Source organism: Aethina tumida, chromosome 1 (assembly GCF_024364675.1).
Source record: "Aethina tumida isolate Nest 87 chromosome 1, icAetTumi1.1, whole genome shotgun sequence".
Taxonomy (NCBI): Eukaryota; Metazoa; Arthropoda; class Insecta; order Coleoptera; family Nitidulidae; genus Aethina; species Aethina tumida.
Window position 1 is genome coordinate 67,963,070 of NC_065435.1, and position 15,702 is coordinate 67,978,771.

Genomic DNA, 15,702 nt, shown 5'->3' on the forward strand with positions numbered 1-15,702 from the left:
TCTAATTATTAAATTTAAACGGATGTGTAAGTATATTTATATTTTTATTTATTTTACCAAAATTTAATAATTATCAGTGTGCAATCCTTATAATAATTGTTTACAATAATTTGAAAATTTTGTGTAATAATGATAATTGGCTATAAATGCAATGAAGATTGTCTTGAAACCTGTACCAACGAAAATATTAAGCCAATAAATCGGGCAAAATCCTCGTGTATCATGTTAGGATATAAATTATGGTGAATTAATCATTAGAAAGAAGCTTCGTGCAACGAATTTCATCAAACAGTTGAACAGTTCGATTCCAGATAAATTAAGTAAGGATAGCATAATTAGGTGTACGCAATGCAAATAAGCTATTTTAAAGTTCTAGATAATAGTCAAGTGTTCCCCCTTCATACAAACATTAATGGAGTCGCACACAATTGCTGGAGTTGTATATTTCATCTCAGTGTGTCGACTGAGGATTGTTGTCGGTAGCCTGTTTCCTTCCACTGTAGTTGATTTGTTCGATATTGTATGAATTTCAACTAATGAAACAAAACAATCTTAAAACCTGTTTATAAATGTAATTTTGAATAGTGGTACCAAATATGAAGAATATAATTTTTATTTTATTAATTTCAATTTTTGCTTTGAATATTTAGTGACTTAGTATTGATTGCTTCAAATCTAATCTATTTCAGTTTATGACATTAAATTAATAATTAATTATTAAAATATTCAAAACAGTTTGTTTAATGTTAACGTAACTATAAATTCTACACTGTTCCAAGAAATTAATGTACCATCTATAATTTTGTTAATAAATATTTCTATTTAAGTAAATAGTACATTGTTCGTATTAACTTTGGAACACTTCTTAATCAATTAATTATCATTCATAATTGATTATTATTAATCAATTAATAATACATTAATTTCTTGGAACAGTTTATATACATAATTTTATCTTGTCTTTAATTCCTGTATGTATTTGATCTTCTTAGTTCATAGTTTAACAGTTTGTTATCATCAATTACATACTGCTTAACATCACGAAAATATGACAATAACATTTAGTCAAAATATTAAGATAAATATAATGTCAAATTTTTATTTAAAATTTATTTCTCTTGTGAATAATAAAATAATTAAATAAATTTAAAAAAATATGACACATCCCAATAGGATAGTCAGGGGTGGCTAATCTGCGCCTCTACAGCCACATGCGGCTCTTTGAAGGATTATTTGTGGCTCTCAATAAAAATGTATCCGAATTCCCTTTTCATTCCAGATATATCAAGAGAAGTAAAATAAATGTGTTTAATTTTTAATATTTAAATTCAATCCACATATTTTGTATGGGATAATAGAAAAAGGCATCAATTAACGTTATTTCCTTTAAAGATTAAATTAATAGTTATGACATTTGGTCAAGTGAATGTGTCTGTTGACAGAAACTACTAATAGAATTAGTGTAGAAAAACTTTAATAAAAGTGATTCTGAAAAAAAAAACATGAAAAATATTTTTCTTTAGTTTTTCTTTCTAATAAGCAATTATAGTATTTAGAACATTTCCCTAGTTACCTTGAGACATTTGCTCTAATGTCCACAATTCTTCTTACCGTATCTTTTAAAATAAAGCAGTTGTAAGCTCACTGAAAAAATTAAAACCTTATAACTTAAGTTTTAATTAATTTAAATAATTTTCTTTGATCTTCTAAATTTCCTAATTTTTCACCCATTTTAACACAAAATATCAAAATATTATTATTAAATTGCACCGAAAACTATCAAAAAATGTAGCATTCTGTAAAAGAAAATAGTGATATTGGAAAATGTAAATAAACATAAATTTACAAAATGATAGATAATATAAAATAATCATTTATTTATTAGAAAATTGTAAAATTGTAAATTACTTTTATCTATTATTTGTAACAATTAGTTTATTAATTAATTACTAATATATAGCAAGTATTTATTGATAAGATATCATCATATCGAATATGATAATATTAATATTGTCTTATATGGATAGGACTCTGTCCAACAGAATAAATTTAAAATTTATCTGATTTAACAGCGGCGTGCAAAAGTTACGGCGTGCTATTTACGCCGTGCATTGTGAAATATAAGCACCCTACTATTAGTCTCAATAAAAAGGGGTTTCAAGTTACCCTTTTTATTGAGACTAATAGTAGGGTGCTTATATTTCACAATGCACGGCGTAAATAGCGTTCAATAGTCATAATGAGGGACCGCCCTTATACAATATTAATTGAAAAAATCAATTCCGAAATCATAGGGGTCAATACAAAATGAATAGAAACACGTTTATTTATTATTCAATTAGGTACATAAGTTACTTAACACAATTACAATTTAACTTGTCATCTACTCTTATCTATTTACATTTCGGTGGGTCTTATAATTTATAATATTAAGTAAATACATTATTCATGTTTTCCAATTGGAGAAAAAAAATTCTGAACTTCATTTTCGCAGAAACAGAAGGAGTGCCAGTGGCACACAGGCGGCCATCAAGTTAGTTTTCAAACCGGTCGCCGAATTGCATCCGTCGTAATTGCAAGTTTGACAGAAATCTATGTCCGGGAACCGTTGGTAGATTTCCGGCGGACATTGTCCGGCCTTCAGGCTCCTCGACACCAGCTGACATTCTCTGTTCACCACTTTTTTACCATCGGGCGCTGCAACAAAAACAAACCGACATTAGGTATCGTAGCAATGGTACGTCCGTTGTTTTTGTAATGCAATATTGAACTGACCATGGCCAATATTTATTGACATTGGTTCAATTAATTAGCCAAAAAGTTCTGCGGCCAATGGTTGAATGAACTTGACAAAAACAAATTTGACATTGAACTCGTTAAAGGTGGAGGCATTTTAAAATTTTATTTTTTATTTAGAATTGTATAAATAATGTTTAATCTTTTGTTCTACCAAATAAAATTAAATTATGTTTAGCTTAAAGCAACCATTAAAAAAAGGCTTTATGGAGGAAATTTTATAAAATGGATTTCACATAAATTAAATGAGAATAACAGGCGTTTGACAATTGTGACTTGGTTTATTTACGGTGTATGTAACGTAAATAAACCATTTATTGATTGTATTGTTATATCCGACTAAAAATGGTTGACTGATCACGACTATTCCCACCGGTCTGGATCAAGGATTGTTGCTACTTCTGTTTCTCCATTACGACGTAAGGTCACATATTACATTAGAGGCTAGTTATTGTTAAATGATGATTTTTTTCTCATCCACCACATAGTTCTGACATTTCATCATATGATTTTTATTTATTTTTGTCATTTATTAATTTCTTCCGTAATAAACTGCTGAATTCTGATGAAGAGGGTGATATTTTCTTCAGTTTGCAGATTATTTTTCTCGTGACATGATTTGCATGTAGACAATAAATTATTTATAATTTTCTATTTGTTGAATAAAAGTTATGTTAAAGAATGTTTTGTTACCAGTACCTAATAATATACAATATAGCATCGAATAAATCATATAGTTTTTTTTTTAATTTAATGTAATATAAAACGTAGGTAACGTTGTCATTTTGTAAAATAGGTAACTTACTGGTGTGTTCCCTCTTCATGCAAACATTAATGGTGTCATAATTGCTGGAGGTGTACATCTCATCGCAATGTATCAATTGAGGATTGTTGCCGGCAGCCTGTTGCCTCCCACTGTAGTTAATTTGTTCGAAATATCTTCTGTTTTGCTGTATCCTTGTCACGTTGAAGTGATCCCTGCAAGTAATATCGAAGTCCGACGAACATTTCCAACATTGAAGGGCAAGTCCTGTAAAGTTATCGGCAAAGAAATGTAATAATAGAAATATAAAGAGATTTTGATATATAAATAAATACAACATATATTCAGATCCAATTCAATTTAATTGTTATGTTAAACCGCATCGCAATTACCTTGTTTTTGTTCGGTGCAAAATCATTCCGACATGACACAATTTATAAAAATAAACATTAAATATGCAAATGAGTGAAACATGTAATCCGCATAAATTTGTCGATGCTGTAGAACAACAAACATCAAATGGTACGATTTAATTTTTTTTAATATCTTTGAATTATCTCCGATTAAAATTATTTCAGTTACGGTCGTTTAGTTGTTATGGAGTGGGCGAAAATACTTAATTATTTTTTTTTAGTCGTTTAAATTATGAAATTATTGGATGATTCAACAGGACGGCTAATTACACCGTTCAATTAAGAACCAACCTTTTGTCATCTAGTTTATGTTCGAATGCAAATGTAAATTGCAACCTTCGGAAACATCTCGTTTTCAAACAAGAAACTTATATTGAAATGGTAGATTAAATTTGTATTAGTTTCATTAATTGTAAAGTAAGATAAAATTGTTTATTACATAAAGAATGTTACGTTATTACAATCATTCATAATTTACTTAATAACTTGTAAGGTTACGGGTACTTTGTAAAGGAACCTTTCGTCAGTTTCCGAATACTAATTGGATAAATATGCAACATAATTTGTTTTCAAATATTTTTTAATTTGTTTGTTTTGTTCCATTGCGACGTACCATCATTTGTTTACGTCTTTTTTTGGAACATTTTATGGATACGTAATAATTCTAACACAGATTTTCAAATTTAAAATTCTTAATAATTCAATTAAACTTAACACTTAAAACAAGAGTATAAAAAAATATTTATTCAAGTAAAATATATTATTATTTTTATGCACAAATATTTTATTGAAAACTGTAAAAAAATTAACTTAATTTACTTAAGGGCTGAAGGTATCTTACAGTAATTGAAATCGTTAAATACGAAAACAAATTACGTAAAAACAGAATTTTTGAAAAATATGTGGAAGTTTATAGTTCAAAAATAAGACATAAATTTGTGCACTTACCACTGTTAACAACAGATAAAATAATTCCAAAAATGGCTACCACAACCGATTGTGAATACATGATCACAAAATATTTCGCACCTTGGAAACAGTGAAAAAACTTTTTGGGAAACCGCGTGGTAGCATAAATTTACACGAAATGCACCAGATCCTTCGTCATAGGGAGCTTTAAGACAGATTATTGTGCCCCCCACTATTTTTCTTCAATTTAACCGCTTAGTGAGCAATACGGGTCCACCTACTATTTAACGTATTCGTCATGATGTTCACTATGATCTGATCTATAATGGTAATTTATTTATTAACTGTAATAGTGTGAATAAAATTTATTCTTAATAACAAGCCCAACAAGCGTTTTAATGAATCACTAGTAATTATTTCTGTAGTGACGAGATTTACCAAGTTTTAATGAGTAATGTTTTAAGTGTTAATAATATTATTTTTTTTTAATTTTCGTCGTAAAAGTTGTTTGAGTACTCATTAGCAACTGATGACAGTTTTACCTAAAAATAACTTCTTATTTAATAAATACAAGTCTGCTTAGATATCGTCAACAATTTGTTTATGTTTTGGTCAGATATTATGTTTAAAATTTAAAAAAAAAAAACAAATTAACACCTTTGCTTATTATTAATTATTGACTAGTGAATATGATAATACGATTTTTCTAGAAAAATATTGGAAATATACTCATATAACTTTTAAATTGAATTTTATTATCATAACAATACAATAAACAATTTGCAATATGTATAATTTAAAGTCCATTTTATTGATTGTGGAGGTAGTAAATACTATTGATTTCTAGTTTTTTACTACTTTATTTTTTTTGAAACAACAGCAATGATTTATTATGTGGTAATATTTATAATTTTATTTATAATTTACAACAACATTCCATATCAATTCAAGTCGTCAAATCATTTCTTTAAAACCATTAATATTTGTTATTATTATATTAAAAGTATAGCTGACCTAACCTAACCTAACCAAACATAATCTAACCAAACATAACCTAATTTAATTAACATTAACAATAAATAACAATGATAACATATAAAGTGAGTCATTCACGTTTGTTTATCTAAAAAACTTTTCGACAATTATCCGCTTTAAACGATTCCTATTAAAAATCTCATATTTTTAAATATTATATAAAAGGTTTACACCTTTGCTTATAATTAATTATTGACTAGTGAATATGATAAATACAAATTGTTTGGGAAAATATTGGAAACATACTCATATAACTTTTAAATTGAATTTTATTATCATAACAATAAAACTAAAATTTTGCAATATGTATAATTTAAACTCAATTTTATTGATTGTGGAGGTAGTAAATACTATTGATTTCTAGTTTTTTACTACTTTATATTTTTTGAAACAACAGCAATGATTTATTATGTGGTAATATTTATAATTTTATTTATAATTTACAATAACATTCCATGTCGATTCAAGTCGTCAAATCATTTCTTTAAAACCATTACTATTTGTTATTATTATATTAAAAGTATAGCTGACCTAACCTAAACTCACCTAACGTAAGCAAACATAATTTAACCCAACATAACCTAATTTAATTAACATTAACAATAAACAACAATAATTACATATAAAGTGAGTCATTCACGTTTGATTATCTACAATAAAAAAATTCGAAAAATATCCACCTTAAATAATTTCTATTAAAAATCTCATATTTTTAAATATTATATAAAAGATTTAATAAAATATAATTGGAAAGTTAAAGTTTTTGGTACGTTTACAGTTTCTGAACGTTTTTGGGTGATTTCCTTCCGGCATTTCGTAACACTAGCCGTGTTGTACTGTTTAAGGTTAATTCGCTTAACCCCCGTCTCCCACTAATTGTTGATTAAATAATTGACCTCTAGATTAACGAAGCGGACATCATGAATGATGTCTTACGGACAATACAGTGTCTTCCACTTTAATTATTCGGTACATACGTGGTCTGCTTCCATTGTACTCTCATTTGCCAATGCTATTGTGTCATGAATGACCGTAATCAATTGTGTAATTTAATGATGTCCTGTTTCTAGTCTTAATTTTTCGATCATCCTTACTTTATTATAAATCACATTTTTCTGTCAGTTTGTTAATTATAGAAATTATTATAGTATTAAGTTTATATGTGTGTTTCAATTATTATGTAAATTCATAAAATAATTGAATAGTTTATAAACTAAACAATAGGTTAGCTGTTTTGATAGAAAAGGCAATTTCATTTATTTTATCAGATATTGGGTTGTTCGGAAAGTCACTTCGTTTTTTCCAGACAGAGGATTTAATTGTATTTTTTTGCACCCAACTTCACACTTAAGCCGTATAATTTTTATATGCATTGAGAGCTCATATAGCAAGGCTTGTGTGTGAAAAATTCCAATTAATTCTACGCAGTAGTTTTTGGTTGGTGCCCTTTTAAATATGGAGAGCGATAAGCAGTATTTTTGACATATCATACTGTTTTACTACAGAAAGGGTATAAATGCTGTTCAAGCCAGAAAGAAATTGACCGATGTGTATGGAGAAGGTGTGTTGACAGTACGCCAGTGCCAGAACTGGTTCGCTAAATTTAGATCCGGCAATTTTGATGTCGAAGATGCACCACGTTCTGGAAGGTCGGTTGAAGCTGATAAAGACGCGATAAAGGCATTAGTTGATGCGCACCGGCGAATAACAATATGTGAGATCGGATTGAGGTTAAATTTATCAAATTTAACAGTTTATGACCACTTGAAAGGACTGGGATTATCCTCGAAGCTCTCACAGAGAGAAAAAAAAACGAAATTACTTTCCGAACAACCCAATAGAAATTAAGGTTAATTAAATTCCAGCTAGATATTAGGTATTATCCTATATAGTGTGCCTAAATGAAAAGCAGAATATTTTTCAATTGACTAATTAACTAATGCTTTTCCTAGTTTATAATGTAAGCACCTATAGTTCTTAGCTAATTTACTAAAAAAAATTGTCTAAAAAACGAAGTCAAAAAAGATACGATCATAATGTTTCAAAATGGTCCTGCAAAACATTTTCAGATTTAACACATGAATATGTAAGGTTAATATTAACCAAATTGTTTTGGATAATTTATAAATTAATTACTAATTTAGACAAAATTGCGCTTTGCATCAAACTAGCTAACAGTTTAGTTAGTTAATAAGGTATGCCGTATACCCCTTATAAAATAAGAATACTTTTTAAAAAAGATATTTGTTAGTAGTGGCGAATTTCAAATGCAGAATGTGATATTGAAAGTTAAGTTTATATTAATATCAGTTGCCTTTTACATATTCTTGTGACCAATTTTTATGTTTTATTAATGTTTAATATGAAACTTTTTGAGTAGAAATTACGCACATACTTTATGTTTAACCAATTGTTTATTTCATTAAGATTAAATTAAAAATACATTTTGATAAGATTATAATATAATAAGTATTTTTATCTATCTAAATGTTCCATGTTAAATGACACTTTTTTTAATTTTTAGTGTTTCAAAATTGTTGAATGTAAGAATGATTAACTAAATCACAATGATGTAAAAATATCTTGTGCATTTATTGGTTCATGCATATTTGTTTTTTAATCATTTTCCGAGTCAATGGAGAAGAACAATGTAAAAGATTATTTTCAACTAGTAAATTCCTTGACAAGCTTACATTTTATATTATAATTGTAATAATTCTTTTTGACATTGAGCCAGATAGTATGTTTATGCCATAAAAAGTAAACAGTATATAAAAACTAATGTGCAAAAAATGTGCTTATTATAAGTTTAACCTCTATAAAGTATGATTTATATTTCAGGTCATACTAAGATATTCAATGAATAAAAAGCAATTGGAGTACATTTTAGTAGTGCGTCAATATGCCATTTATTAAAAAATAAGCTAAAAAGTGCGACACAATGTTAATTGTTGCTAAATTTTTACAAAGGTCGTTTTAATGACTAAACAAATATTTATGAAAAAATAAAATATTTATGAGTAACGAAGTGTGGAACGTGTTAAATATTTCCACAGTCTTACTGAATTTCAATTTTATTAAGAAAATTTATCCTGTTTGATCTCACTGATAATTTGTTCTGAATTGTTTGTATATATTATTATATACTTATAAGTATTTCTCCTGTTTTTCGAACGATAGTTATGGGACAGACAGATTGTGCGTATTTTATTACACCCAAATATAATAAATATCCTTTAGACTTCCATATAAATAGCTATATTTTATTAATGTATTTTTGGGTCAACCCAGATATGTTGGTAAGTGTTCAAAAACTGTAATAATCTCTGTACCTCTGCTGGGGTTATGCTTTCAAGGGATGACAACTTATCTTCGATGTTGAAACTAAGTTCGTCGGAACCAATAAAGATGTCAGGGAAAAAATGATCGAAAAGAAAATAGGATCCGTGACAACAACTAACCTATCTCGGCTTCTTATCGATCGAAAATCGAAGAAAGGTGAAAAATTGCAAGCAACTTGCATTGACATTTAAATAGATTAGTATATTTATTCCGGACGAAACAGGTTTAATCTGTAAAGAAGTATTAAGACCACCAGAACGAACAGCTAATAACTGTTCTAACCGCCAATCAAAACTGATATATTTTGTTAGGAAACTCGTTTGGAAAGATGCGAAACCTTCACATTATCCGTTCCAGCATTCCTTTTTCAAATAATTGAGAGGGAATTGGGGGGATGTCACAGAACTGTCGATCGATGGTGTGAAGTTTTTGGATGAATTTTCAACTGACTCGTAGCAAAAATTGTTGAACAGTGCCCCTGGGTATTATCCACAAATTTTGTACCGATTGAGTCATGGAACACCAGATTTCACTTACAATTTCAGCATCTGACGTGGGTGGGCTTAAAGATTTTAATAAATTTACTTCTTTAGTAAATTTTATTGGCAAAAGTTCAGATACTGATATCTTTTAACACACACATCCAATGTGGATCCTTTGACACAAGCTCTAACATTTATTAAAGTTGTAACTATAATTGTTGTAATTAGTATTACAATTTCTTTAAAATTCTTACATAAGAATTACATAATTAAACTACATTAAAAAACAAAAATATAAAACAAATAAAACTCTATGTTTCTTACTAGATCCAAGCGTCTGGTTTAAGTTTTTGTTTCTATAGACAGAGAGTGGTGGAAAAAATTATGGAATATTTGTTTACTTCTTGCAAGCCTGAACAAATATAATTTACTGCAAGTCCCTTAATCACGATAATTATTATATTTACAGGTTTATAATTTTTTTAATAAAAAACCAATTTGGTCTGGAAAGAAGTATAGAATATGTTAATATGAATAAAAAATTAACAAGAACAATATTGATATAACAATATGTCAGTCTCTGCAATGTAACAACAGGAATTGGTTGCCACTGCTCCTGATTGGTTTGAAGATGTTCTTCTTTGCTTTTGATGTTTTTTGTTTGAATGCGACGGTCTAATACTTCCTAAATATACTCAATAGGATTTATATCGGGGAACTGAGACGGCCATTCAAGAATAATCAAGTTTTTCATTAGAACTTACTGCTTAATAATTTTAGATGCGTTTTCTTGTTGAAATATTCAGCGAATCCAGTATGTCCCTATAATGAAAAGGATCCATTTTACTCTTCACTTGTATAAAGGATTCAACATTGGATGGACCATAATGCTTCCACCACCATGTTTAACCGTAAGAATTTGGTATTTAAAATAGTATCGTTGCCCCACTGGCAGTCTTACAAATGTTCTACCATCCGACTCAAACAAATTAAATTTACTTTCGACACTCTGAAGGACAGTACTCCATTTTTCCTGAGTCCACGACAAGTGGGGTTTTATAAATGCCAGACGGGACGCTCTGTTTTTTTTTTGATAGCTGTGCAGCAATTCGACCACGTGGTCCTGCACCAGTAAGGCGATTTCTCACTGTTCTAGATTAAATTGTGTTCAAATTTCCTTCGTGATTTGTCTTGATGTTTTGCAAAGATTTTTGAGGGAGAGCCTTCTCTTTTCCTAAATTGAAATTGAATATATTAAGAATTTAAAATCAACAGTATACCGGTAAACACAAACTAGTGAATTTGTTTAACACCATTACAACAGATATGAAAAATATAAGGGCATAAAAATCCAATTTTTAAAAATATTCCTTCACTGTAGATTAGTTTTTCTTAAAATGGTCTCCTGTATCAACAGCCCATTTGAGATGAATAACATTAGAATGGACTAAATAGTTATTTATAACTAAAAAAAATTGCAGTTTTTCACAATTATCAGCTTTTTTCCACATTTAAGTGACTTTTTAACACCAAATGAGTCCATGGCAAGAGGGATTTTGCAAACGTCAAACGGGACGCTCTAGATAAAATTGTGTAAAAATGTCTTCCATGATTTGACTTGATATTGCATATTTGAGGGAGGACCTTTTTATAATTTTGACTTGAAAGTGGTATCTCGTCAACGTCCTGGCTTATGTCGATAATACTCTGAGTAATATTTAATGTTTTTGCCACTTTCATAAAATTCAATTACTATTTTTCTAAATTGAAATTGAAATGAAATGTAAACGTATTTAGGCATTACTACGTTGAAACCGATTGAACATGTTAAGAATTTAAATACAACTGACTGCAAATAAAATAACATTCAATACTTTTTTCCGAGTCAAAAAACGTATCTCTTAAAGACCTAAACAAGAAACGATACCGGATGGTAAATAGGATTCATTGATTCCACAGTATTATGGTGGTGATTAGTAATTCCTTTCTGCTGTCCTTCAGATTCAAGATTTAGTAAGTGTTACAAATTATTTATTTATATGCTTGATTTGTGACGTTCATTTCAAAGTGGGACACTCTTATAAAATTTGTATTTTTTGTGTGATTTTAATTTTTTTCAATTGCATGTAAATATATACTTATGCACAAACCTACTGGATAATTTTTTTGGCATGAAAATTGAAGAAATCACACTAACAAATTTTTTATAGAAAATCTAATTAAGCACACCCTATACCACAATTCGTAAAAATATTATCCATTTCCATAATTCTGTGGAAAATGATTCTGAGAAATTGTCTATAAATATACATTGCACACTTTAAAATTGAAAAAAAGTTTGTAAAAATCGGACTAAAAATTTTATGGAGGCTCAAATGAGCCCCACTGTATATGTTTATAATGTTCGAATAAAATGTGATTCGTCGGTGCGCGCCAATTCATACTAATTCGCCAAGAAGGCACTTTGATAATGTGCCGGTGCGTCTTCTGGCTGCAGGCTGTAACATGATATATTAGCATTGAACTTTCTATCGCGTAACCAATGAATTTCTAGTGACACAGTGTCATGCCCATGGATAGTACGGTTCGTGTATTGATAAATAATATTAATCGATGATGGCATCGATCAGCATATACATGTATCATATAGATTAGATTAGTTTACATTTTTATAAGGTGAGTGACAATTTTGATGCTTTTTTACTAATTATTACAAGAAAACTTTTTCATAATTTATTTATCGTAGGTTTTTATAAACCAAGAAAAATGTGGATTAACATCACTCGTTTAATTGAAATTACTGATGGGCTAATAATAGGTAATATAATTTTTTAATTAATAATTTATTCGTTTGATGTCTAAATGTGTTATTTTTAGATGGTACCCTAATGAAAAAAATAAATAGTAGTAATATCGATATTATTTTTATAATAGTATTTATGGTCTTGGCTGTTGGTACATATATTCTTTATTGTGCCTTTAAAAACTTTTCACAATGACATATACACGATATATATAATCTTTAATTAATAATGAAATGCATTTTTTACTGTTCCTAATTATAGGACATCATGTGTAGCAAGTACAAAAGAACACTACTAGTAGTAGTAGTACTTTGCCTTCATAAAAAAATGGCTATTCATTTAGCAACTAGAATTTCAAAAAAATACGTTTAACAAAAGAAACGATTGAAATGAGAATCCAATGTCAAACAGGCGTCTTATCTATAGAATAATAGATGTGTATCTACAAACAAATTCTTACATGATAGCTATATATTATTACGTATTTATAAAATTATAATTATATAAAAAATAGATTATTCTTTTATGGTGTAGAAAAAAGTTTAAAAATTTGACACCTTGCACATCATGGTCCTACGATTAATATCTGGCGTTTTCACCAAAACTGGAGGAACTACCTTAACAGTAAAAATAAATAAAATTCAACAGTGTATCATTTGTCTTATTTCATTCCTTCACCCAATTTATCACATTGAACAGTCCAAAAAATTCGAAAAGTCATAAGATATGAAGCGACCTGGAAAATATGCGTCTTCGAAATACCTAAAATATGTTGTTTGTATTATACATCGTTCTAAACGTCCTGCCCTGTTTAAACCTTTTATATTTTACACTCTTACACTTTATTTGTTGAAAAGTATGAAGCAGTAGGTAATAACTTTATTTTTTATGTGTAATAAATATAAAAAAATTATATACAAACTATTTTAATTTTAATTTTATTAATTGTAGTTGAAAAACATCTATATAAAAGTTCTATTAGAGAACAATTATTATATTAATATTTTTTATTAAGTGATCTTTAACTATTAAATTAAAGATTAAAGCAGAAGAATATAAAGAATACCTTAATATGTCACAGGTAGAATTTTTGGTATATATTTTCCCTTTTATAAATTTTTTAACTATACTACTATTACTTAATAATTCTGAAGAAAACCCACACCACACTGTTCTAGACTATTGAATCATTTTGTTAAAAAAATTAATTATATCTGCGTAAAGAATGCCGTTGGAAAAAATTATAGGAACTTCCTATTAGTTTTATGTGTTATATCTGAATCCGGGATATTGCTGCTCTGGGACATCCATATATACAAATTTATAATAAATAATGGGAAAACAAAAGAAATAAAATAAAGAAAATCAATTACAAGTATGAAAAAACATGGTAAAATCTAACGAAATAAACGAAAACCAGAATTTTTATAAACTTGGTTATTAGGAACGGATGAAGTAGGTGGTGACTTAAGTTCGTTAAGAGCACTTCAACCAATGAAACAAACGAAACAATTGTTTATATCTTTCACAACATTATTGTGTTTATTATGTAACTAATTTAAGAATTTCACTAATTATGAAAACTTACTTGGTGTACTTGGTCTAAAAGATTTTAATGAAATTTAACATACATTAATTCAAACATGTTTAGAATTCGATAACCTTTGCATAAAGAAAAACTGTATTGTGCGACTATTGATCAATATAAAACTCATATACAAAACAAATTCATAATTCTATAAAATAATAAAAATGTCATATTAAACAAAATGTATTCAAACTTTATTTTATATTATTTCACACTATTTTTGAAAACACACACGCCAACATTTTACAAGTTAAACATCAATCTCATTGTGCAATGAGACCCCATCGCTCGACAAGTGTTCAAGTTCGATAATTTCCACATATAGATGGTAAGAAAACGTTTTAAAATAAACTTTATACTACTATTTTACGATTAATATATGAAATATAAAATAACGGTTTTTGGTTCTATAATACTGTCATAAAAGAGGAGAACATCTTTTTCGTTAACTAAATTACACATATTCCAAAAATGGTAAACGTTTCAAACAATTAGATTTGTTTTAATTTACTTTTTTTTTTTTGATAAAAACAAATTTTTTATTTCTCATTATTCAATAAATATAATAGTAAATTAAATATTTCACGCATTGAGTATACTTTCACATCTCTAATATCATATTGGGTCGTTCGGTCCTTTTTATTTTTCGTAACATCAAATTTGTTTGGTGTATTATCTTATCTGATTATATTATTAAATAACGATAGTAAATTTGGTGGATGCGCCAAATCGTTGTTTGATCATCCTTGTCGATTTCACATGTATTTTTAATTTGTTTTTATGACTTTACTTAAAAAATCGAACAGCCAGTCTGATCACATTGTAATCTTTAGAAAGAAGATTAAATTACCACCGGTACCGACAGTATTCAATTCGTTTCCCGATGGAAACGAATTGAATACTGTCGGATGGATGGAAACGAATTGAATACTAACTCAGACATTTTTCATACGATTATGAAAAATGTCTGAGTTGGTGAAATTTCAAATTCCAAACAATATATAACGATTTTGAATTCATTCCAGTCATAAATTATTTGAATATTTATTTATATTTTTAACTGTTTAATTACTAATTTTAAGCCACATCAGGCCAACATCGGAAGTTTGCCACTAAATAGCTAACTGAACGTAAGAAACAAGAAAAAAAATCATTTGAACGGTGCAAGCGAGGTTTTTGATTAGATCTTTTTCTATAAGGAACTGGCAATGGCTATTTTTAATTCTGTTATATATATAAGTAGTAAGGGAAACGAGATGACTGAAGAACAAATGGATCTTGATTGATTTAAACGATTAAATTAAATTAAATTAAATAATTGAAAGTATAAAAAGTCTAAGTATTAATTAATTAAATTAATGATTATAATGATGCAAACAATTAAAATAATGTTAAAAATGAAGTACATTGAAATTAATATGATTGTATATTAATTGTTATTTCAAATGAATTGTATTTATATTTTGTCATAATTTTGTACAGCCTGTAATATATTTGAATAATAAAAAATCACATAAACATGCATATAATTGTTGCTCGGAATGTCAATAGATGTGAAAACCAGATTGAT

General features: G+C 28.0%; 1 protein-coding gene and 1 long non-coding RNA gene across 2 annotated transcripts; one reads left to right on the forward strand and one right to left on the reverse strand.

The window, feature by feature from the left end:
• Positions 1-2,308: 2,308 nt before the first annotated feature.
• Positions 2,309-5,080, reverse strand: LOC109600096 (uncharacterized). Its single transcript, XM_020016176.2, has 3 exons — positions 4,921-5,080; positions 3,602-3,826; positions 2,309-2,697 (listed from the first exon to the last, which is right to left on the reverse strand). Exons 1-3 carry the CDS (start codon positions 4,979-4,981, stop codon positions 2,483-2,485), a joined length of 501 nt encoding a protein of 166 aa, XP_019871735.1. The 5' UTR covers positions 4,982-5,080; the 3' UTR covers positions 2,309-2,482.
• A 7,369-nt stretch (positions 5,081-12,449) lies between these two features.
• On the forward strand, positions 12,450-13,182 carry LOC109600284 (uncharacterized). The gene is made up of 2 exons (XR_002191607.2): positions 12,450-12,558; positions 12,618-13,182. It is a non-coding gene; the product is annotated as an uncharacterized LOC109600284 (long non-coding RNA).
• The last annotated feature ends 2,520 nt before the right edge of the window (positions 13,183-15,702 follow it).

Bases quoted from the DNA above. Each gene is read 5' to 3' on its own strand.
- LOC109600096 (XM_020016176.2), bottom strand. From the start codon at position 4,981: ATGTATTCACAATCGGTTGTGGTAGCCATTTTTGGAATTATTTTATCT. The intron at 3,827-4,920 runs GTAAGTGCACAA...ATAACTTTACAG, and splicing joins TTTATCTGTTGTTAACAGTG to GACTTGCCCTTCAATGTTGG. The intron at 2,698-3,601 runs GTAAGTTACCTA...TTTTTGTTGCAG, and splicing joins CATGAAGAGGGAACACACCA to CGCCCGATGGTAAAAAAGTG.